General features: G+C 37.5%; 1 protein-coding gene across 8 annotated transcripts in view; it reads right to left on the reverse strand.

Moving 5' to 3' along the window:
• Window positions 1-22,714, reverse strand: part of SOX6 (SRY-box transcription factor 6) — a 368,901-nt gene that overhangs the window by 122,768 nt on the left and 223,419 nt on the right. For all 8 annotated transcript variants that reach the window (XM_031061343.1, XM_031061342.1, XM_031061337.1 and 5 more), the window contains 2 exons: window positions 21,094-21,266; window positions 17,549-17,617 (listed from right to left, as the gene is read on the reverse strand). In XM_031061343.1, the coding sequence (XP_030917203.1) occupies window positions 17,549-17,617; window positions 21,094-21,266 (242 nt within the window). The remainder of the gene's footprint in view (window positions 1-17,548; window positions 17,618-21,093; window positions 21,267-22,714) is intronic.

A 22,714-nucleotide genomic window follows, 5' to 3' on the forward strand; every position in this document is an offset into this window, starting at 1 on the left:
GGGGCTCCTGCAGTGCAGTCACATAAGTGGGATATAAATCCTGGAAAGGGACTGGGAAGCTCATGAGCTCAGCCAACCAAGAGTCTAGAGTGATCAGCCCAAGAGAAGAAGCAAGTGGCTTCCTCTGAGAGTCACAGTACAATTTTTAAGATTTTTTTTCATGATATTGTTATTTTAAGCATCATGAAAAATAAAACAGATAGGTCCCCCAGTCATTCCTCAAATACACCACACTTTCCCTGGTTAGGAAGTTTGCCCAGCTTCCCTAGCACAACACTGAATGCAGGTGAATCATTATGAGGAACTGGACTGATGTGGTTTTAAAATGAAGCCTTTTATATTAGAAACAGGGTATATCATAAACCTATCAATGAGCACATGGGGAAAAAAGTACAAACTGTCAGGAGAAAATTATGGCCCAGTGATAAAAATTAATAGTGAAGTACTTGTCAAAGTACCAGACTTTGTCCGGGCACAGTTGTACCTCCTTCCTAAGATACACAAAAAGCAGCCCAGTGTATTTTAAGGCAAATAGTTTCTAGCTTCAAATTACAGAAAAATAATTTAAAATTTATGGATTAAATGTGGAAGCTACAGATCTGTCTGAAACCCTCTTACTATAGTGATACCCTAATGAAATTAAAGCACTTCTCTTGCACCGAGTATGTTAGACAGAACACTTGATCTCAGAGTATGGAGTATTACAAAAAGGAATAAATGAAGTGAAATTTATATCCAAAAATATAATTTAAGTCCCTAATGCACCAAAACCTCAATGATTTCAGTAGGTTCCATAAATCTAATTTGGATAGGACTATTGTCAGCAAATTCATAGTACAACCACCAAACATTCAGAAAGCATTAGTTTCACAAAGCCTCATGTGCATAAAATGCATAAAAAAAACATTTTAACTATGCCTCAGCAATGCTAATATAACAAAGGGAAGAACCTGAGAGCTGCAGCAGGTGACAGATTGACTGTTTCTTTGGAGCAAAATCTCCCAGTAAGATCCTTTTTTCAAATTGTGCAGCATATTCCAAGTAAATCACTGAAACTACAAACAAAAATTTAACTGGTAAATTTGCAGAAAATATGTAGGCTGAGATGAAATGTATCACCACAAATGAAATCTTTTTCATTCTCTTTTCTCTGACATGTGCAGACCTTCTGCAAAGATGGAAAGAGAGCATTATTTTGCTCAGTACCCAAGGCTCTGTTTCCATGGGAAGTGTGAGGCAATCTAGAGCAAGCAGTTTGGTAAGAAATGTGATTTGTGAATGCTTGCTTCCCATGGTTTTACATGAGATGCAAACACTGAGTTTTGTTTTTTCTGCTGTCTATTAACGTATAAGTGCAGATCAAACCTTTGCCGTTGAATTTAGGGCATTGGAGCATCTCTTTCCCAATTAAATTATTCAAGTTCTAATATGGGGACAGGTTAGCCTAAAGCCTTTACTTCCAGGACAAGCTGAAAGGCTTTATCAGGGCCACTAATATCATGGAACTTAACTGAATGCAGTACCTTTTAGACTTTTTTCCTATACCTCAAATGTTGTTTCCTAATTACCTATTGTGTCCAAAAACTCTTGAGCTGAAACTCTGACAGGGAGACACACAGCCTAGCTATTTGAAAGTTCTTTCCTTAGGAAATCGAGGTTAAAAATGCTTTGGTTTCAGGGATTGCATAAATTTTTTTCTTTAAAACTAAATGCTGTGATAAACACAGGAAACAAACAGGCAGATTGAGTCTGAAATTTGCACTCATTATGAGCATTTTATGAAAGCAAGCTACAAATAGTAATAAACCTCCCGCAAGACAAAGGTGGCTGTTGGTAAATATAGAAAAATATCTAAGAAATGGGGAGAAGTGCAACGCTGAGTCAAAGTGTCAGGCAGCAAGAATGTGAGAAGTGTTGATTATTCCTTCTTTCTTCAGTAGAGAGATATGCTACTTTTATATGATTAACATTTCATTCTGGTAACCAGACAACAATGCAGCAAAGGTATAAAAGTTCATTCTTAGCTGGTAATGGTAAGCATTAGTTCATATTCTTTTTTTTTTTATTGTAAAAAAAAGCTAAGTACTGTGGAGCCAGAGCTTTAATACTCTCTTCAGCTCTTCACAAAAGCCTCAGTGAAATCTGGTTTCTGTCATAGCATGACAAGAAGATAATCTGTGTGGGACCTTCCTTTCTGATTAGAAGGTGCTTTCTCTTAATCAGATGGAAAGAAAGTCTCTTGGTAAGAAACTCCTCCTCCTCCAGAAAATGAAAACAAATCTTTAGAGAAAGGCTTAGTCAAAATCTACATGCAATCCAGGTTAAACCATTTTCCCTGGGCCCTATAACTACCAAATGTCCCTGAATATGTGTGGCTCCTTACATTCCTCTGAAGCAGTGTTTTAATCCAGGCAAGATTTCACCCCGCAATATGGGCCTTTGTAGCATTAATATCTTAATGGTCCTGGATGCTGCAGCTCATCAAGTGTTATGTACTTTGTCATCTCCAGGGAGAAAGGAAATAAATGGGTGACTTTCAGCCTTGGCAGTTGTAAATCTGTTACCAGGATGAAGAAGGCAGATGTACAGATGTGCTGTTCTGTGGAGCTATTCCTCATTTGCAGAGGTAAGTAGGATCTGGCACAGGTTTGTGGCTTCTATCCCATCAGAATTCACTTATTTAGTGAGAAGAAATAGAAGATTATTTACTTCATTAACAACTTTTAGAAGACCCTTCTCAACAAGTGCTAAGGAATGTTGTGTTCTTTCCTACTGCTATTTTTCCCTTCTTCAACATGAAAAAGCAAAGCCTGGAAAGAGTAGACAAGCTGAGAGTCCTACATGCCATTCCAGTGATCCATCATCCATTCCATTCTTCTCAGAAAAGAAATAGATATTTTTCATTTAAAATGCTACCTCTAAAATCTTTAATTCTTGTTGCTAGAGAACTGTCTACTCAGGAAAGATTAAATGCATTAAAAATTTTGAAGCTAGTTTCATTTTTAGCACTCTGCAACATGTAGATTGTTCATTGACCATCTTCTTATACATACAATAGAAGCTCAAAGAATAAAAGCTGCTCCATTAATTCTATGAGGATACCAATGTTGCCTAGATTATGTAATGGATATACTGAATCAAAACACTGAAATTAGGAAAAAAATTATTTCTCTAATACTTTTTGAATTGCAATTCTTTCATGTAGATATGAAAGACCAAGTCTCTAAACTAATTTCAAACACAATTCTGATAATTATCATCATTATATTGTAAATAAAATAATGTAACATATTGCTTCAGAAGGGGGCAATTGAACTGGAAATTTAAAATAAGGTTGTAATACAAAAATCACATGAAAAATTGATCCAAAAAGCAAACTGCTTCTACCAAGATCTTTCTATAATTTCTGCTGTGGTCTCAGCTTTCATAACTGCACATGCACCATGTCCTGAGCTACAAGCTTTGATGCCACACAACCCAAAGCCTTCTCCTATGCTATCTTGAATCCTGTTCAGACAATGACTTCACAGAGCAATGGAAAACACTTTTTTCCACCTGTTTGGGTTCTGATTTGAAGAGGATCAGTATGTTCTGATTGAGAAGAATCAAAAGGGCTGCCTGTTTCACAAGGGAGTTTCCTGTTTGTTTCAGAGTAGGAAAAAAGCCTGAAACCACGTAGTATTTCTTGACAAAGTGCTTTGCCAGTGGTGACCACAACATTTTCAAACTGTTGCACTGGAATGGCTCATCTTTCTCTCAAGGTAACAACAGAGTTCACTAACACTATCCAAAGAAAATAATTGTGTTTTCCACATTAAAAAAAAATAATAAATTACATCAATCTGTCAAACTATGGACCCATTCTCCACAGAGAATGCCAACTGCCAGTAACACAGAAGGCACCTGAGCCCCACATTGGAAAAAGAGTGTAAAACACCTACTTGTAAGGAGTAGCACCACTAGACTACACAAAAGGCACCATAGAGGTCTTCCTACATATTTAAACACATATTAAGACATATTTAAATATGCAATGAGAGGCTTATAAAAAGCATACCATACTAGACATGGAATTAAGCAAATATTAATATGCTTTACATATGCTGAACCTTTATCTGGACAATATTAATTATCATAGCAACAAAGTAATAAGCACTAATGACAATTCCTACTACCATTGTGAGAAAAGGAGAGGCTGAGAAAGAAGAGCAGGACATTAGACATTTTGAAAGAAATCAATCCAAGAGCTTAAAGTGATAGTGATTTTCATTGCAGATTCAAAATGAAATGAGTCCACTTTTTTTTTTTTTTTTTAGCAACCAGGACCTTTAAAGGGGCAATTTTGCAAAGGGAAATAACACCTTTGGACTTTTAATGTATGTTTATGTAAAATGTGAGTGGCAGTTCCATGTTAATAGACATTGTTTAGGGGGAAAAAAAAAGAAAAAAACTCAGTTGCTGCACGATGGCGAGTAATTAGCCCCTTAGCATCCCCTTTCTCCAGGAATGCTTCCTCCTGAGCTGGCTCTTTTAAATAGCTCCGGTCCTGGCTGCCTTTGTTGAGCTTGGAAATTGTGCACATATGAGAGAAATTAAGCCCTCATTTAACAGGGACACATGTCTGTCAAGTCCAGAGGAACAAAGGCTGGTCCCTAGGGGCTACTCAGCTCCCTGAGGCTGCCACTCATTCTGTTAGCAATGCTTACCCTTTACAGATTGTGTATAAAACCCAATAAATCATTTCATCTGCTCTGGTTAATATACGCATGAGCCTGGGACTTCCTTCAAAGTTTTTTTTTCTTTTGCTTGCAACTCCTCACATTTATTAAGAAGTGACCTCTCTTTGCCAGAGTTTAGCCAGGTTTTTACCTTTATGCAATAGTATTAATGTCTGTGAAGTAAACCTGAAACATTTACTGTCAGAAATAAAGACATTTGATGCTGTATCTATTTCACACAGGAAATGTTTTATGACTCTTTAATGGTCAATAATCATCAGTGTCTATTGTATAAATTACTAGTATATTCTGTTCCTTCTAAAGTTATGTCTAAAATGCCTGCATATTTCAACTGATAGCAAAACGACAGGGTAAATAAAATTACAGATTTGTAGCCTTCCATAGGAAGAGACTTTTCCTAATTAAAACAAACCAAAAGGAAGGTAATAAATATAGCATTTTAGTTTTGCTCTTTACAAAATGTTATCACAAAGACACATCTATATTGTCCTGGATAAATCAAAAGAAAAAGGACTCTGAAGATTAAAAAAAAACCAACTTAATCGCACAAAATGAAAACTGAAGTAAACACATGCAAGACAGAAATATTCATGCACAATGTATCAGCTGCCTCTGAGCTCTCTGTGGTGGATGGACACACTTATCCCCAAATATAAATTCACACACAGAGCAGAGGAATATTTTACAGTTACAAAAAAAAAGTAAAATGAAATGCTGTCATTTCCATGTGAGCTCCTTTTGTATTTAAAGAGAGGGCCTAATTCTGTACTTCTAGTATTAAGACTGACATAAATGGAAAGAACATGAACAACACCAGCTGAGGAAATGGCACCCTGCACTGCATTCAATGAAGCAAAACTCTCACTAAGTTGAGCATGAGTTTTTCCTTATATTTGAGCGTAGGATTAAGCCAATACTGAAAAATTACTGGTGTAGAATAAAAACATATTAAAGTGCAGAGCTATATCTTCTTTCCCTGAAATGGTGAAAGAAATATTTCAATGCCTGCTATTAACAGGGACCTTTTTTTTTTTAATTTTGTCCACTCTGCAATTTTTAGCTAACACATTGAAAGCCTGCCATTTCTCAAGCAACAATATTATGCTTTGTATTGAAAACCACAAAATAAAGAGGGCTGACTGTTCTGACAGCTTTAATCCTGATGATACTTGGAGACCCAAGTAAAAAGAAACTGGTACAGCATGGAGTTTTCCCTACTCAGCAGGCAGAGAAAAAGCAGTTCTGGATTTGATAAGTAAAACCAGATATAGTTGATGGTTATATGCTAAAGCCTTGCAATTAATGGAAAACATCAACAGTCCAATGAACTTGCATATCAGTGGGGTCTTTGAGAAAGCCTTTTCTCCCATCTTGTTAAAAACTCATCAGCTGTACAAGTTGGGACTTTTATTTTTTTGTGTAAAGAATCGTGCATGTTCCTCTGTTGTCAAGGGAGAAGACATAAAATATCAAGACTCCACATCCCATTTATACATTAAACAAACCCCTGTGCATGTTGTTATTGATATTCCTCACTGCAAATTCGTGCCACAGAGGCAATGAAAAGCACCAGGCAGGATTATGCCCTCAATATGAGGTGCTTCACAAATATGAAGATGTGGCCCACTTGTCCTGAAGGATCTGACAGTCAGAAAAAAAGTGATGTGGTTTTTATTCAAAATACCAATCACAGTTAAAAACCATCCATCCTTAGACTGTCATCAAAGGCTACAATTCAGTGTATATTAAAATCAAGATATTAACAAATAATAACTTTATAAAAACAAATCTCTGCAAAGAAAACATGATACTATTATTTCATGCCCCTGCAATCCTGAAAGTGACAGAAATGCAATCAATAACCCATTTCTTAGTAACAAAAACTGTACAATGCAATGTACATATTTGCATTGTTCAGCTTAATAGGGATCTACACCTTTGCCTCCACCACACAAACATTTCTGAATAATTGACTGAACAGACCCAAAAAAGGGAAGTGACTGAGTCTTCTATGCAGCCACAGTAACAGTCAGGAATGACTCTGAAAGTGTAAGTAAATGAAAATTAAGCCACTATCAGCAAAAAATAAGTGTGCCACAAAAGTAGTCTTCATTCTGGAAAGAATCTGGCTAAATCTGATTTGAATTGGGTTCAAATTAAAAACCTTGGTTCCTAAGCCACAAAACAAAGACTTTGTTTGAGCAGAATTTGATTCATTCCTCAATGCCCATATCAGATGTACTTGGTAACAGAAAATCAGTTTCTAGAGCTGGCCACAAGCAAGCATTACCCCAGGGTGAATTTTTCCCCTTGAGCAAAAGTGATCAGAAACTCTGAGCCACTTTATCCACCTACTCTCTACAGATCAAAATGCAAAATGTTGCCGTGAAAACAAGGGAGAATATGCAAAGGTGTTATATGCTATGTATGCCACTGACATAATACTTTAATAGGATATGCTGTAATTTCCTGCAATTAATATCTTAGCAGAGCTATAAAGGCTTTTTTCCAAAATTATACCATTGCATTTACAACACTAAAATTAACGTTGTGTCAACCTTTCCATTATAAGCCCCCTTTTTCAGTGGTTTATAACTTGGCTGTAAAAATATATTCTGGCCTAAAATGTGGCATGTAAGATCCCCATTTAGAAACAGACATTTTGATTAAATAAAAAACATTATTTAAGTCTGTTTCAAGTAAGTCTTGAATGCCCTACAAACTGTGTGAGGGACCGCCAAGAAGTGTAGGCATTCTTCGAATAAAAACTTATTTTCTCTCCACAATAAAGCCACTGTTCAAAGGATGTTTCACAGCCACGGAATTTGCTCCACATCTGCAAGGAAAATACATGGATTTGGGAAACTGCAGACTTCAGTGAGAGTAGCCTCCCCACTTGCCTGTTTGTGTGTGACAATGGCCGTGCTTCTGGTCAGCAGCTCAGCCACATGGGAGACACAAGCTACCCAAAATGGTTTTCACTTGTGGCTGGGCAGTGGGTGAGAGGAACAAACAAATATTTCTCTGTCTGGGTGAAGTGGATTCACTCTGGCTAAAAGCTCCAACAGAGTAAATTAAGGCAAGTGATAAGTTGACAGAAAATCACAATAAAGAATATGATCAAGATGGTAGAGAACCACCCTATGAATTCTGAAACCGCAGATTTCAAGTCTGTCAAATTTCATATAAGAACTGGATTGAGGCACTTTGGAAATTTAACTAAGGCGCTTAAATTAGGAACCTCGTTGTCTAATCAACAGAAGGTAATTCACAGCACCTGGACTGCTTTATATATGGAGCCAAAAGTCCTAATTCAGTCACCCAAATTAGATATCTAAAATTAGAGGCCCCCAAATATCTATATGCTTTTTATTCTGCCTCAAAAGAGTGTTGTGAGGATAATACACTTCAGCTTATGAGACACTCAGATATGCAGTTACAGGGGAGATGAGTATCCTGAAAATATATCACCAATAAAATTCAATGAGATGGAAAAGGCAAAGCTAGAAATGTGATAGTAGCGTTTGTCATACCAATCACTCCTTGTCAGAGCAAAGACAAGTGCCATACCCCCACTTCTGAGTAGGGTTTATCGCTATATATTATATTATATACATTGCTTTGTCAAGTACAGAACCTCAGCCTATGCTTAGGCTATTAGGTACATATTGCCCTATTTTGTTACCTGTAGCAAGTAGCCATGCAACTCATTTGTCTACCTGATCTAGATTTTCAGCTAAACATATATTCCCTCAACTGGTTAATCTCTCATTTACAGAATAAAAATGCCAAATACATTACTTGAAAATAAAGTTCCCTAACTCAGAAGTGCCCTTCCATACTGTGTGACAGTGGTGTGTCTCAAGATGGATTTCACACTTCACCATCCACTGTGAAGTTCTTTGCTTTTATTATTTGGTGTTACAACTTTAATGGCTTCGTACGCTGTCATTTTGGGTGGGTGAATAAGATTAATTCAGCATTTCATAATGCACCATTGTATACTGTTTACATCATTTATTTTCTTTTTACTGAATGATTACAAATTTCAATTTAAAGTTAATAACATTTGGTGGGAGTTACTGCATGTGAATTAACCATGGTGATGTCAGTGCATCCCTCTGGAATTTAAAAGATATTTCACTGTGTTATATCATGTGCCGCACAGTATATCAATTTTTATTTCCCATCCCTCAAGTATGGAATGCACACTGTGTAACTTCTAGATTCTCAATATAGACATAATTTACCCAAGCTGTGCAAATGCCCAACTTGCTGAAGATGATATATATAAGATTTATATTAAAGACTAGTTCTTTCAAGGAAGCAAGAGCCTTGCATATTACACAAGCCTCTATATTATCTAATTATTTGGGGAGAGGGGTTTCTAATGTTACAGACAAAGGGAAATAGCATGTAAACTGCAGTCATAAACCAATTTTTCCTTACTTTAACAACTTTAAGATTAGATAGGTAAATCCCAGGCAAGGCCATTTGTCTTCCTTGAGAACTATGCTTTGACATTTTTGTGAGTGTCTGGATTAGCTGGTTGCATAAAACAGTGAATATTAGAAATATTCATTCACTTTACTTTTACTTACATGCCATCAAGCGTATACCAAATGTTAAACAGCATCTAGTTTGCTCATTTGCTGGATTGCACATACTACTGCTTTCTTTATGTGAATTCATAATTCCTGAATGCATTCAGAGAGCAATGCACTTACCTCTTCCTTGCTGTCATGATATTAAGTATGTTAAAAATAAGTTTTTATGCTCAAATTGATTCAGTAATACGCTTACATTCTGGAATATTCCCACAATTACAACTAAAAAATGCTTTTATTCCTAGGCCAGGATTTAGTTCATCAGATAAATTTAAGTTTTTACTGTGAGATTTCAAGAAGTACTTTAGAATTTATTTGCTATATGCTTTTGGCCTTTCTAATGTGGAGCTGTACTTCATCATTTTCCTCCAAGTACCTGCTTTTGCAGACAGAAATTTTGACCTCTGATATCACCACATTCCAGCCTTGCCCGTATATCTGAATATCTCCATAAATCAAGTCATTTCAATACTAGCATTTATTAACTTTTTTCTTTTTCCAGTATCTCCTGACTAGTGTGTCAAATAGTGGAGGTGGCAGGATTAAAAAAAAAAAAAAAAAAAAAAATGCAAAACTTGATTGTTTTCCCTCATGGCCATCACGTAGTTGTCAATCATAAAAATCATCACAGGAAAAGTAACTAATTAGAAATGAAAGGCCAATATCTCAAGCAGTTCCTGTCAGTCCTGGGATATGTTTCCATGTAACACTGATGTAAGACATGAAAAAGAGCTAGCGTGCCCAAATGGTTGCCTGTTTTTTCCAGCTACATCTGTTTGTCTAATGAAACAAATTACATTCCCACATTTGTACCTTTGATATTCCAACCACAGCACTAATATCCTAAGTCCTTCCTTGCAAAAGGTGCTCACTTGTGCAAAGCCCAGTGACGTGAGTAACAGTACCCAAGTCATCAAGCACTGCCTGAGCGGGTATTACTCAAGCAAATAAGGCTTCACAGGATCAGTCCTGTTGGATAGGCTGCCAGTTGGCATCCTTTCCACTCCCAGTTATCCATTTTACTTTGTGCACATGCCACTTAGGAATGAAACTGGATTTCTGCGCTGGAGCAAATAGCGCATTACTATGGCATTATCCCAAATATTGCAATATTGAACGGAGAACATCCTCAGACTGACAGAATGGCACCAGAGAGGTTCAGAGGGGCATCACCTCAGCCAAACTCCTTGGGAGCTAGACCAGGGTGCCTGGCTGAGCCATGGCTGTTGCTCCACACTGGGTTGGAACGGGCAGAGTACCAACCAAGAATGACCCCCAGGCAGCAGCACAGGTGGCCAGCAAATATTTGTTGATCCTCTGCTGTTATTCAGGAGCTGGTTATAATCTGCCTCTAAATTAGAAGGGCTCAAATTATGGGGTCTTCTATAAGTGAAGCCAGTAGAAGAAGAGTCTGGGCTGAATAGAATCAGTGAGATTTTAGCCTCTGGCTTTGGCAGAGGCACAGCTGCAAACAAGTCCTTAAGCCACTGGTGAGGATGCAGCACAGCATGCCCCAAGCAAACGAAGCAGCAGGACGTGAACTAGGGGATGCCTATGTCTTCATTTCCAATTTTAAAACGCACGTGGGAGAGGGAAAGTGGGAGGACAGCTACTATCATTTTCTGCACCAACATGAGCCCAAGAAACAATGACATTTACTTTGGTTTAACTAATTTCCACACATCAGATCATGTTCGGCGCCCGTGTGCCAAAGTCCTATTCTTCAAGTCTGTTGAAATACCACTTTTCGAAACATGTGTGCTAACATTTGGCCAACACCACCACAAGATCATTTTATTAACTTGTAGCTCATTTCATAGACTGCTGCTCATGTTGCTAACATATGCTATTCTACCATTTACTGCTCTATAATTAGAGAAGTCATATGAAAGAGATACACATAGCTTAATTTTTGCATTAAATACAATTTGTTTAGACTCGGGTAGGCGAAATAAGGAAAAAAAGAGTCATATAATGAATTAGAAAACTGCAAGACAGCTAATTTAACTCTTAAAAGGTCCCAGCAAATTTTTTTAAAACACAGCCTCCCCGCCCCCCTCATGACTGCATACAGTTTTAAGAGTCAAATCCAGAACTATATTCTGCTCTGCCAGGATAAAACTTGTTTCCAGGGACTGAGGGCCTCAGGGTCAGAGCAGCTAGCAGGATCCTTGCAAATGGGGGACCAAGGGGTAAGATCAGAAGCTTACAAGTAGCAGAGGACTATGAACCTTTTACACACTGTGTCTTTTCTGCTGCCACCACACTGTTATGCCTAGAATTTGTAGTATGGAAGAGGTTGAATAAAGGATAGAGAGCATCACCAGAATATTTATTATAGCATGTGCTGCTCAGAAAAGGCAAGGATTCTACATCACTTCTCTTTCCTCACAGCTGACAGAAAGTTCCAAGCCAGCCAGCCATGAAGATGCCTTTTACTGGGAAAAGCTGGCCATTAACAGATCTTTTGCCTGAGAAATTATCACATAAGGACTTTAGAACTCATTAATAAGCCAGTATGTAATAATAAATAAAATATGAAACATTTGACTTTGATGTTTAGCATATTTGTCTTTCCTCCATTGGATCAGTTTCAGTGTTCACCAGGCAAGTTAGGAGCTGGACAGGAGCCGTGGTGCCACGCCTAGGGCAGAGCCCCTGAAGTGGAATCAGCGATTTAGCAGCCAGCTACAAGTTACAGGCACACAACAGCATTTCTCTCTTCCAACTGCACACAACTGCATTGCAGAAGGGATTGGATATATATTATTTTTAATACTGAGCTGCTTAAAAAACAGTAAAAATATATACCAGTGATGGCTGGGAATCAATTCACAAGCAAACTGGGTTTTAAGGGAAATGCATCCTTTCTACTGTAAATTAATAAACTGCAGCTATAGTTTATTAAGCCACCACAATATTTTACATTTTCTACTGCCATAATCTTGACTGCTTATAAATTACAGTACTTTTACCTATTCTTTAATCCAGAAACATCATTATTAAAATGTTTGATGGAGGCTGCAGTGCATCTATCATTGCTTGTAAAAGTTAATTAGATTAGATAAAAGAAATAATTAGATTTGCATTTTTATCCTGGTTTTAAACTTCCAAAGAAGATCACAACAGTGTGCCTGTGGGCAATTAAAAACAGCATAGAGCAGTGAAATATAAAGGCAAAAAAAGCTCTGTTTTTCCTAGCTAATTCATGATTGAAGATACAATTACAAAATATTTTAAGGGTTTGCTGAAGCTGGGGGCTATTCCTAGACTTCTAAGCTTTGTTTATAACTCTCTCTCTCTCTTTCAGGGGAGTATCTGATCTGTGTACCCTGCCAATAGAAGTATCAAATTGCTTTCAATGGCTTTATTTGGTCCTGTGCAGAGCTTGCTGGAAGGGGATCAGTTTCATGATCAATAACAAAAAAAAAAAAAAAAAAAAAAAAAAAAAAAAAAAAGAAAAAAGGTAGAGAAGAATATTCCCTAGTGCTGGAACAGTACAACTGCCATTGCTTTTGGCTGTCAACACTAAATTGAGTTTACAAAGAAAGCCAGCCTCAGAGAGCGTAACTGAGCTGACAATAACTGGATTCCGGCTTGTGCATTTTCAGCAAGCTCTCTGCAAGGAGCTTTAACCTGTCTCCAAAAGGCAATAAATGAAAGGTTCAGCTCTTAACATTGGAGGTCAGTTACATACTTAATGATGAAGCATATCTTTAAATCTATTTCTACTATTATTATCCTAGCAAAAAATTAATTAACCAGGTCAGGGAGGCTGTGAAGGCTAATGTGGAAAGTAATTATTCCTGATCTTTAGACATGTACTTCACATAAAGAGATAGTCCTTATTCAGCTCACCAGGTACCTCAATTGTCGGTAGTTAATCATGGATAAGAAGAGAGACTCATTGGTTCAGTCTCTTAAGTTTTACTTATGATTCAAATGATTCTTATTCAAAGACAGTTTAAATAGTTGTAATTTTATGTTACCATTCTTTTTTCTGTTTACTATCACAGTAATCACGTTCACTCTATTTGAGGGAAACAGAAAATGTAAGAACATTTATAGGAAAGTAGAACATGAATGTATAGATTAAAACTTGAAAAAATTACTATTAGGAATAATTTCTAGTGGCTGAATTAAAACAGAAGACTTATGAGAGCAGAGGAAACCAGTTTCTCTATGCAATGGAAATTGTACTGATTCAAACAGAAAAGAAAATGCTCTGCAATGGCATTGAGCACAGTAGAGGAATAAGGTGAAGGGAAATGGACAAAAGAAGTTTGAATCATCTTTCACAGTTATCCTCATCACAGATTTCTGCAGAAAAGCTTAACCATCACTGTCCATTTTAAAGACTTCAGATTTAGGACTTGCTCTGATGAAACCTACCCACAAGGAGGAAAGCTCTAAAAACTTTCATCGCTCAAATCCACATACACTCTCATTCTCAGAGGGAAATCCTGGAGCCACAGGCTCCAAGAGAAGTCCCCAAGCCTCATTCTGAAAGGACTGAATTCTCATAATGAGGCACAGAATTCACAAGGATTTCAGGACCCCTGGTTTGGAAACATTTAAGAAATGCATGTCTTCCCTTTTTCCAATCTAATCTTCATGATGTACTAACCAAATTCCTCCTTTAACCAGCTTTTTCACGCATTCCTAGAGATTTTCACTTTCGTAGCACAGGCTAAGAGATGTCCTTGAATTAGTCCAATTATGTTCCCTCTACTTCAGAATGAATATTTTTTTATTAAACAACCAAATGAAAAAAACATATATTTTACAAAAACCTTAGTCAACCTGAAGACTGATCTGTGAGCTCTTATTTGCCCCACATTATCTTCTCAACTTTAATTTGCACTGAAATCAATGACTTCTCTGCACAACTCTGTGGAATAAAGAACTTAATTTGGCATACTAGATTTCCTCCCATCTCTGTGGACTCCTCTATAGAGAGTGTTTATGAACATTATGAACATTTGAGCTGAAAAGTAATAATAGACTGCATTTATTTGAAAATTTTCATTTAAGATTCTCAAAACATTACATTTAAATTGAGGGAAAGGATATGATTTGCCAAATTTCTGATAATCAGAGACAGGACTGAGGAGAAGTCCAGATTCCCACTCCTTTTAGCCAACAAAACTGCTTTCCCCAACACATAGACATTAGCTTCACATAGAAAACATGAGATGATTATGCAAAACATTTAATGACCTCTGTACTCTTGAAATACCTACTTTGTTTTGCATACACTAAGCCTAGATAAAGTGCTTTTTTCTCATAGATTATTGACAAAGTTTTGGATGTATAACAAGTCTGCAGTAAGGTGCTCCAGTAAATAGTCTCAAAACAAAACAAAACAAGCCCAAAGAAAAGAAACAACCCTTTCACCAATTAAATGAAACAAGGTGTCTAAATGATTACATAAACAGATAATATAGAGCACAATATAAATAATAAATGCTAGGTAATGCAAATCCTCAGTATATTTACCCAGTAGTTGTCCAGGGGAAGCGTGCATTATTAAATGTAAATTATTTTAAATTTTGTATGTGGCTGACATATACGCCCCTTCTAGAGCAATTTCTAATTGCTCAAATGGTTCAGCTGGGTGCACTTACTCACAGAAACTCTTGTTCAAGAATTGACACCGCACCTCAGGAGAGGACAGTTGACACACGGTGTGTCTCATGATGAAAACATTGCATCAGCAGTGCCCCTCTCCTCCTGCATCCTGGAGAACATGCTGTACTTGCCTCGAGTAGCTGTGCCATGAATGGGCCCCTGCCCAGATGGAACTGGCACCTGTGCTGCTCACATTTTGTAATCTCTTCAGAAGGGGAGTGGCAGGGAAGGGTACTACTGTTTTCTCACGCATCCGAAGTACAGATAAGAGCTCACACCATTCTGTGTAGGTAATGACTGTTTCCTGAAAATTGTTGCTCAAGAGTGTCTTTGAACAACCTTCTAAACAAAATCAAGTTACTGGGGACAGAGCTGCAAATTCTACCAGGCTCAAAAATTAAACTGGGAATGTAAACATTCAATAGAAATTTTGTTTCCCCTTCAAGACATAGAGAGTGGGATTCACCTCATCTCACATTAGATCTCTACACTAAAGGCATTGACATGTATATCCTCCTTAGTTAATGGAGAAAAACAGCCATTTTAGGGAACAATTTATCTGATATATTTTAAATATCTACTTTAGGACAAGACAAATTGTATCCTAAAACAATTCACTAAGCTTCTCACTGCTCACTACAAGAGCAATCTGGATAATTAATTAGAGTCTGTACTGCAGTTACCTATTTTTGATATGATGAACTCCATCCAGAGTCACCAGCATGACTTCAGTGTCAGTATTGAGGTTTCTTGGGAACTTTCTTTTAGTAATCTCCCCAAAAGACCATTGGACGTTTGACTTGGCATCTGCCTAGTGGGCTTAGAGCTTCTTACTGGAGCCTACAGCATTCCTTGGGTCATAAGATGCCCACTACCAATCTGGCTGACCAAATGGGAGAAGAAACAATCCTCACTGCCTCAAACACACTGATTAAACTCAGGTAAATGTAAAAATCATAAATCAATAAAGAGCCCAAATGACTGAGGAGCTATGGCATAAGAATACTATCTATTGACAAGAATTTGGAAGCAAATACAGGGACGACTCACCAAGAAATAGTTTAGCTTGGATGAACAGAATAACCATTGAAACATTTCTTTGCATATACATCTAGGAAAGGATGGGAAAGAAAACTTGTGGAGGGTTCAGCTCTATGTAAGAGGAAAGGTGGAGTGAATGAGAAAATGAACCTTCAATCTATTCTAGAATTAATTCTAAGGCCACATATCCCTGGAGATAGTGGAAGGGTAAAGCTACTGGAAAGTATTGACTGAAGTGAAACTTAAAGTACCTTTGAGCTTTTTACTACAGAGCAGGTATCCCAGCCAAACATACCTACAATTCTCCAAACAGAAACAAAAACACCCTAATCATAATTCCTCTTTCTGTTTCCTTATTTTTAAAGGAATTTTAAAAGTTAGAAATTTCTCATAAAGATAACACTTCTGTTTTGTAGACTTAGCTAGGTTTCAGTCTTAGCTTTTATGCTAAGACTTTTTTATATTATTCTTTGCTTTCTGAAGCCAGACTTGCAAATACCACTTAGAGAAGATGGTGTATTTTTTTCCTTACACTATTCTTTCCACTTCCTTACACTGTTCTTTTTTCCTTACACTCTCTTTCATCCTTGATGAACACCTAATATGAACACACAGTCTCTTAATAGGCAACAACAATAATGGTGCTTTATAATTCAATTGTGTCTCTCATATGAGGTATTAACACATCTATATTTGCTAAATAAAGCCCTTAGAAGTGTAACTGAGACTGCATTACAACATTTTCAAAAGCATTTACAAGCATTCCTTTGGGATGAGGAAAAGAAAAACTTCAGTTTTGGCATCTAGTAACATAGCAATCTGCTAATTAAGGAAAAGAAATGGATAGCCCAAGCTTATAAGAAATGATTGGCAGCACAATCATCTGTCAGACCAAATTGAAATATTTCAGTCAGTGAACAGGCCCAGGGAAATGCTTTCAAAGTGGGAAGCAGAGAAGGTAACACAGTCACATGCCAACATTGCCTCTGCATCCATGTCACTCCCTGCCCACGTATACTTGCACAAAATTAAAACATGTTCTGAGTACAAGTACAGATAATTAAATATCTCCAGAATACTTCCAGATCCAGAAGGGTATAATTACTCCAAAGGCACCTGGAACACATACACCTGTGGGTCTTTGTACATGAGCAGACTGGTGCCAGAGACTTAGTACTGCTTCAATGTCTCAATTTTGCCTTTGTAGAACACAGAATTCCTCCAGCAATAACTGAGACTCTGTTTTTACTTCATACAATGCAAGTCAAACTGATTGCAGATTTCAGAATTATGACAAGATGGTGAGATTTAAAAATAGTTCATAACTTTCAGAAGAAAACTTTGCCTATTAAAAGTTCTTTGCACCAAAAAAGATGTCTGACAATAATTTTCAGGGACACAAGGAACTCCCATAAAAAGCACCTTTACTCAGGCTTGTTAGCAAAGCGAGTGGCTGCTTTATTTTAGACCCTTCCCTCTCCATAAATGGAACTTAAGTATAATCAGAAGAGAGCAATAAAACACACTGACCTGAATTTGCTGCTGCAGTAGATTGATTTTGTGCTGCTGTTGCAGAAGTTGCTGCTGTTGTCTTGCAATCTATTAGAAATAAAATTTCCATTAAATTAAAACATCAATATTGAAATTTCAATACTATTGACCAAAAAACATAATATTTGTTATTCTCTATTATATTTTATTAAGCATATTATTTTTTTAATGGAGCATCTTGTAGAGGCAAATTTAAATGCAACATAAAAATCTACTTAGCGAGCAAGAAATATGTATTTTAAGCAGTGAGACCTTAGCTCTGAAAAGCACAGAAACATAGGTTTATTTGTGTGCATGTGAATAATCTCATCACTATTCAACAAAGCATTTAAGTCTGTGGTGATCTTTAACTGTGATGCATTACTGTTAGCTACAATGGGAATGAAACACTTGCTTAAAATTAAGTGCTTTTCTGAATGGGGATGGGATTACGCAGGTGCTTAAGGTTAAACATACATTTTCCTGCTTTGCTGAACTGGAGCCTTAGCTGGTGTTTATAGATGTTTCACTATTCAGCACGAGCTCCTAGGGTAAGCTTCTCTGACTTTCTCCACAATGAGCAGCACATTACTTCTGTTGCAAATCCCAAAAATCATCCTTGGAGCTACTTAGCGAAGCAGAGCCTTATTCTGTGTAAAAGCAATACCTGGTGCTCAGCAACTCATCCTCCACACAGCCCTATGAAACATGTAGATATTCTTACCTTCATTTGGGAGAATCAGTAGGGGATCTGGAGGATAAGGGTTTACTCTATCCCTTCTCTAACACAGATGGAGAAAAGCAAATGTTCCACGTGGAGAACACTAAGAGACTGGTGAGAATTTGCTACAGATGCTCCATCTACCTCCCTGATTCCCACAAAATCAGCATGCTGGAGCAGAAGGGAAATAGGATCCTGCTCCCTGCCATGGGGGATGTGGAAGGCAGCCACCAAGGAGAAGCCACAGGGAGCTGGGGGAACAACTGGACTTCTGCTTTAGAAGGGCAACAGTGCAGCAGACTGAAATGAGAACAAGATTTGTGTTTCCTGGAAATCCCAGCCTCAGCACTTCTGCTACCTTCATTTCTTAAGTATAATTTCCCCTCCTATAAATATTTATCTAGAGCAGAGGAATCACATAAAACAGCAAGAAGCTGGTGACAAAGGTATTTTGGTCACTCAAATCCACTGTTTCTCTTTTGGCAAAAACCCTCTTGGGCTCCTTTCCCTAACATCTTCTGAGCACGCTTACTCTGTTATAAACAGAGAAAGCTAAGTAAAATGTTTTTATGATAAAAAAATGACAGGAACGTATAAAGGTTGGTTTGGAAATAAACAATCACATAGTTTTAGTGAAAACTGTTCAGGTTAACTCAGAAGGAATTTGCAGTCACATATTAACAGCTTGTAATTGTGCATACACAGAGACCAAGGCTGTCATTTCCTTGATCTCTCACTGTCTCATGGAAATAACTCTGTAAGTTTCTTCAGTTAAAATTCACTTTTGTAAGAGAAATCAACACAAAATTCATACACATTTTAAGTCTTACACATGGCCTCAAGGAGGTAAATTAAGGTCTAGATGATTCTGGGGCTGGGTGAAGGCAAAGGATCACAAGAAGCTGGAGTCAAGCAACTCTCACAGATCACTACAGCAGTGCTCGTAATGGAGCTCAAACTCCTTTCAGGATCCTGGTGTTCAAACAGATCTGGATGAACCTCCCAGGCGAGTCAATAAAATACAGTGAGTGAGGACTGAATGAGCAGACCCTTGTGTGTGAATGAAAAAGGGAATCAAAGAAAGCTGGCAGTTCCTGTGCCCAGGTAGCTCAGGGCAGGTCCTAGAAGCTCAGGTAGCTGTTATCAGCACAGTGACCAGCAGTGGTGCCTGTGTTTGGTAAAACAACCCTAATGGGGACAGTGCTATATGGAATATTTAAAACCTCTATGGGAGGTGGAGTTACCACTTTTAGTGAGCAACACACTAATTGTGTGACTCCATCTTAGAAGTGCAGTGCTTGTAACTAAAGATAAGGTCTGTCAGGGTTATATCCACATTGTCCCTGCTCCTGAAGTCTCAGCAAAGGTGAAAGCTGGTTACAGTGTGCAGCTTCACAGTGAAATGATGCAGAGCATGGAGCTGCATTGTGGGCCACTCACTCTCAGTGCTGTATCATTTTTTCACAGGTACACAGTACCCTGCATCCAGTATTGTTTGGTGCTGCTGATGACCTGGCTACAGCTTAACACAGTAAGCCATAGCCAAGACAAGGAGGAGGCTTTTGTTTACATGTGCAAAGGAATGGATCTGCCAGGGCTCTGCCAGCTTGTGAACAGCTTTTTGTACCTGCATGCACAATGTAGCACCATTTGAATAGGCATTTCCTGATGAAAACAAGAAATATACCATGGAGCATCTAATCTCTAAGGTTCCTCTTCGCTGGAGCAGTTCCGTGATAGAAAATGTACCCAAGACCCTGCAATGCAATTACCATAGCATCGTCTTGATGTATAGGCTTGACACAGTAAAGCAGGGTACACAAGCACCATGTGGCTCAAATTCTGAATTTTATTTGCCTATCGGTTGAGCTACATGCTCGCTTCATTGAGCATGACAACCTAGTTTTAAGTGTCATTTAATTTTCATTTTGAAATATAATTACAAAGTGTTCACTGTAAGATATCACTCGTCTGCAAATGTGTCAAGATTAATTTGTGCTAGCTTATTCACAAGTGTCAATAGTTAATTACTGTGTCATCTCTAGATGGCTAAATGACATTCTAACTTCTGATTTTTTACAGTGTTCCTTTATGTTATTTTCCATTAGGGGATGAGTCCATATTCCTACATGTGGGCAAATACCCAAGCACATAAAATACCAGACGTCACAACTCATTAAAATCAACAGAGCATACATTGCTGTATATATCCTATAAAATATATTTAACTGAAAAGATAATTCTAGTAATAATGTCAGATTCCTAAAAACCACACATTAATTTGGATCTGTCGGATCTAATGCCTAGGGGACTAGTGCATGGGATCATTGTTGTTGCACTTTTGTTCAATGAGAAGAGGACAGCTCGCTGGACAACTGCATCTTTAAACCAAACAAATAATCAAGGGAAAAAAGCCCAAAAAAACAAAAAGACAAAGCAAGAAAAAAAAAAAACTGTTTACAACCTCAACAAACAAATCAAACCTTACTTGTGCAAGGTATTTGAAGATTTGAATACTTAAGGGGTTTTGTTTAATTATTTTCTTTTCAGAAAGAGAAAGTGTTAAATAATAGTTATAGTCTGGCTTGTTCATAACTCTCAAAATTGCATCTCAGTGCAAGGAGAACTGTGAAATCTATCATCCACTCTTTTTTTTTTTCAGGGTCCTATAATATTCCCTCTTTCTCGAAAAACATCTAACTTCTGCAGATATTTAAGCTATTTTAACAAAACAACACAAAAGGAAACAACAGCAGGCAGAGCAGAGTGTGTGACAAGCATTCTGCATGAACCATTTTCGCAGGTTTCCTTCTTGGAGCCTCACCTGTTCTTGCTGTTGGCGAGCAAGGTCCATTTGCTGCCGTTGTTTTTCGATTTGTGAGGCTGCCAGCTTTTTCTGCTCATCGTGGGCAGCCAGGAGCTGCTCCCGTAAGCTGATCAGCTGGGTGATCATGGTAGAGAGCTGCCGCTCTTTTTCTGCCAGGCTTTCTGGTGTACCTAAACGTGGGAAAAGATGGGCTGTAAATATGACGTAGACAATATTTACAAAGCAATATTTACCCCTCCAAAAAAAAAAAAAATGGCCGCATCACCAATGTGCTTTTTTCAAACAGCAGCTTGGATATATTTTCTACTAACAAATCTCAAAAGAATGTAACACATAGATTTGCTGTGCTCTAAGCAGGGGAGGATGTAACAGAAATGGGAGCAAAAAAGATATAGAATATTTCCTTTTTTTCTGGCAGGGATTTATTCTCTATGAATCCCTGGATCTTCTCCATCTAAATCTGCCCACTGTGATAAATACATTCATAGTTTATCAGACATAATTTTACCTCAATTTATATATTTTCTCATTTTTTCACTCCAAGTATGTACAAATGCTAAAACAGAATTTAAAAGATGCTGTTTAGTGGAAGAAGCAGTTTAAGAATTTACTGATAATTTCTCTAAAATACCCATATATCTGGTAGGTCATTTACGTAAATGTAAGACATGGTTGTGGAATTTGTATTAAAAATGAGCTTTACTTGTCCTCAAGAGAAATGGCTAACCTGAGAAAATTGCTTAAGAATTTTCATTTAACTTTCAAAGTTTACTCTACAGAGAGCACTTAATTAATATGAAACTACGGTACATTTATTCTTTGCACTAATGATGCTTAATGGTCTGTTTATGGGTAAATTGCATGGGTCTCATAAGTGGAGAGTACAGGGTCCTTTTCCAAATCAATCTGAAAATATCCCACCTTATATAGGAACATATTACCCTGTCAGAAACAGCAATGTCAGTTCCTATATTTGAGCCATTCAATACATTTCCTTTTGTGAGCACGTCAGAATCATAGGTCTATAAGAGATAATATAAATATATCAAGGTAGAAGTCCAAGAATATTGGAAGATCATCTGAAAGACGTTAAGAGTTGGAAGTGGGATAAATAAAGCAATTTAATGTTGTAAAGTAGAACTGAAAATCAGAGAAGAAAACCAAGAACTATTCAGGTCTGTAGTCTGCCACAATGATATGAGAAGTGGCACAAAAGAGAGTATTCAGAAACTTCCTTTCCTCTGTTCACAATAAAGGACTGTGATAAAGAAGTCTGTTGACTTTTGAAGAGGAAGAAAATGTGTGAGCAACAGGACCTGGGAGGGAATGGAGAAACACTCACAAAATTATGACTCCAGCTTCTTCCCAGGAATAAGATGGATGTCTTGCAAAGAAGAGGAGAAAAAAGAGGCTGACAGGTTTCATAAGGAGAAGGAAGACAAAACAGGTTCCTGCCAGGAAGGTGACAAACCCAAGATTATCCACTACTTACATTATGAAGCGAGTATGGTTGCTATACAGAATTTCATTTGCAAAAGCAGCTTTAAAGAAAACCTCTGTCTGAAATTGCTTTGTATGGAAAAAAAGAAACTGAATGGCTTAAGCATGTCACTATAAA

The sequence above is a fragment of the Geospiza fortis genome, unplaced genomic scaffold (assembly GCF_000277835.1).
Source record: "Geospiza fortis unplaced genomic scaffold, GeoFor_1.0 scaffold327, whole genome shotgun sequence".
Lineage (NCBI taxonomy): Eukaryota > Metazoa > Chordata > Aves > Passeriformes > Thraupidae > Geospiza > Geospiza fortis.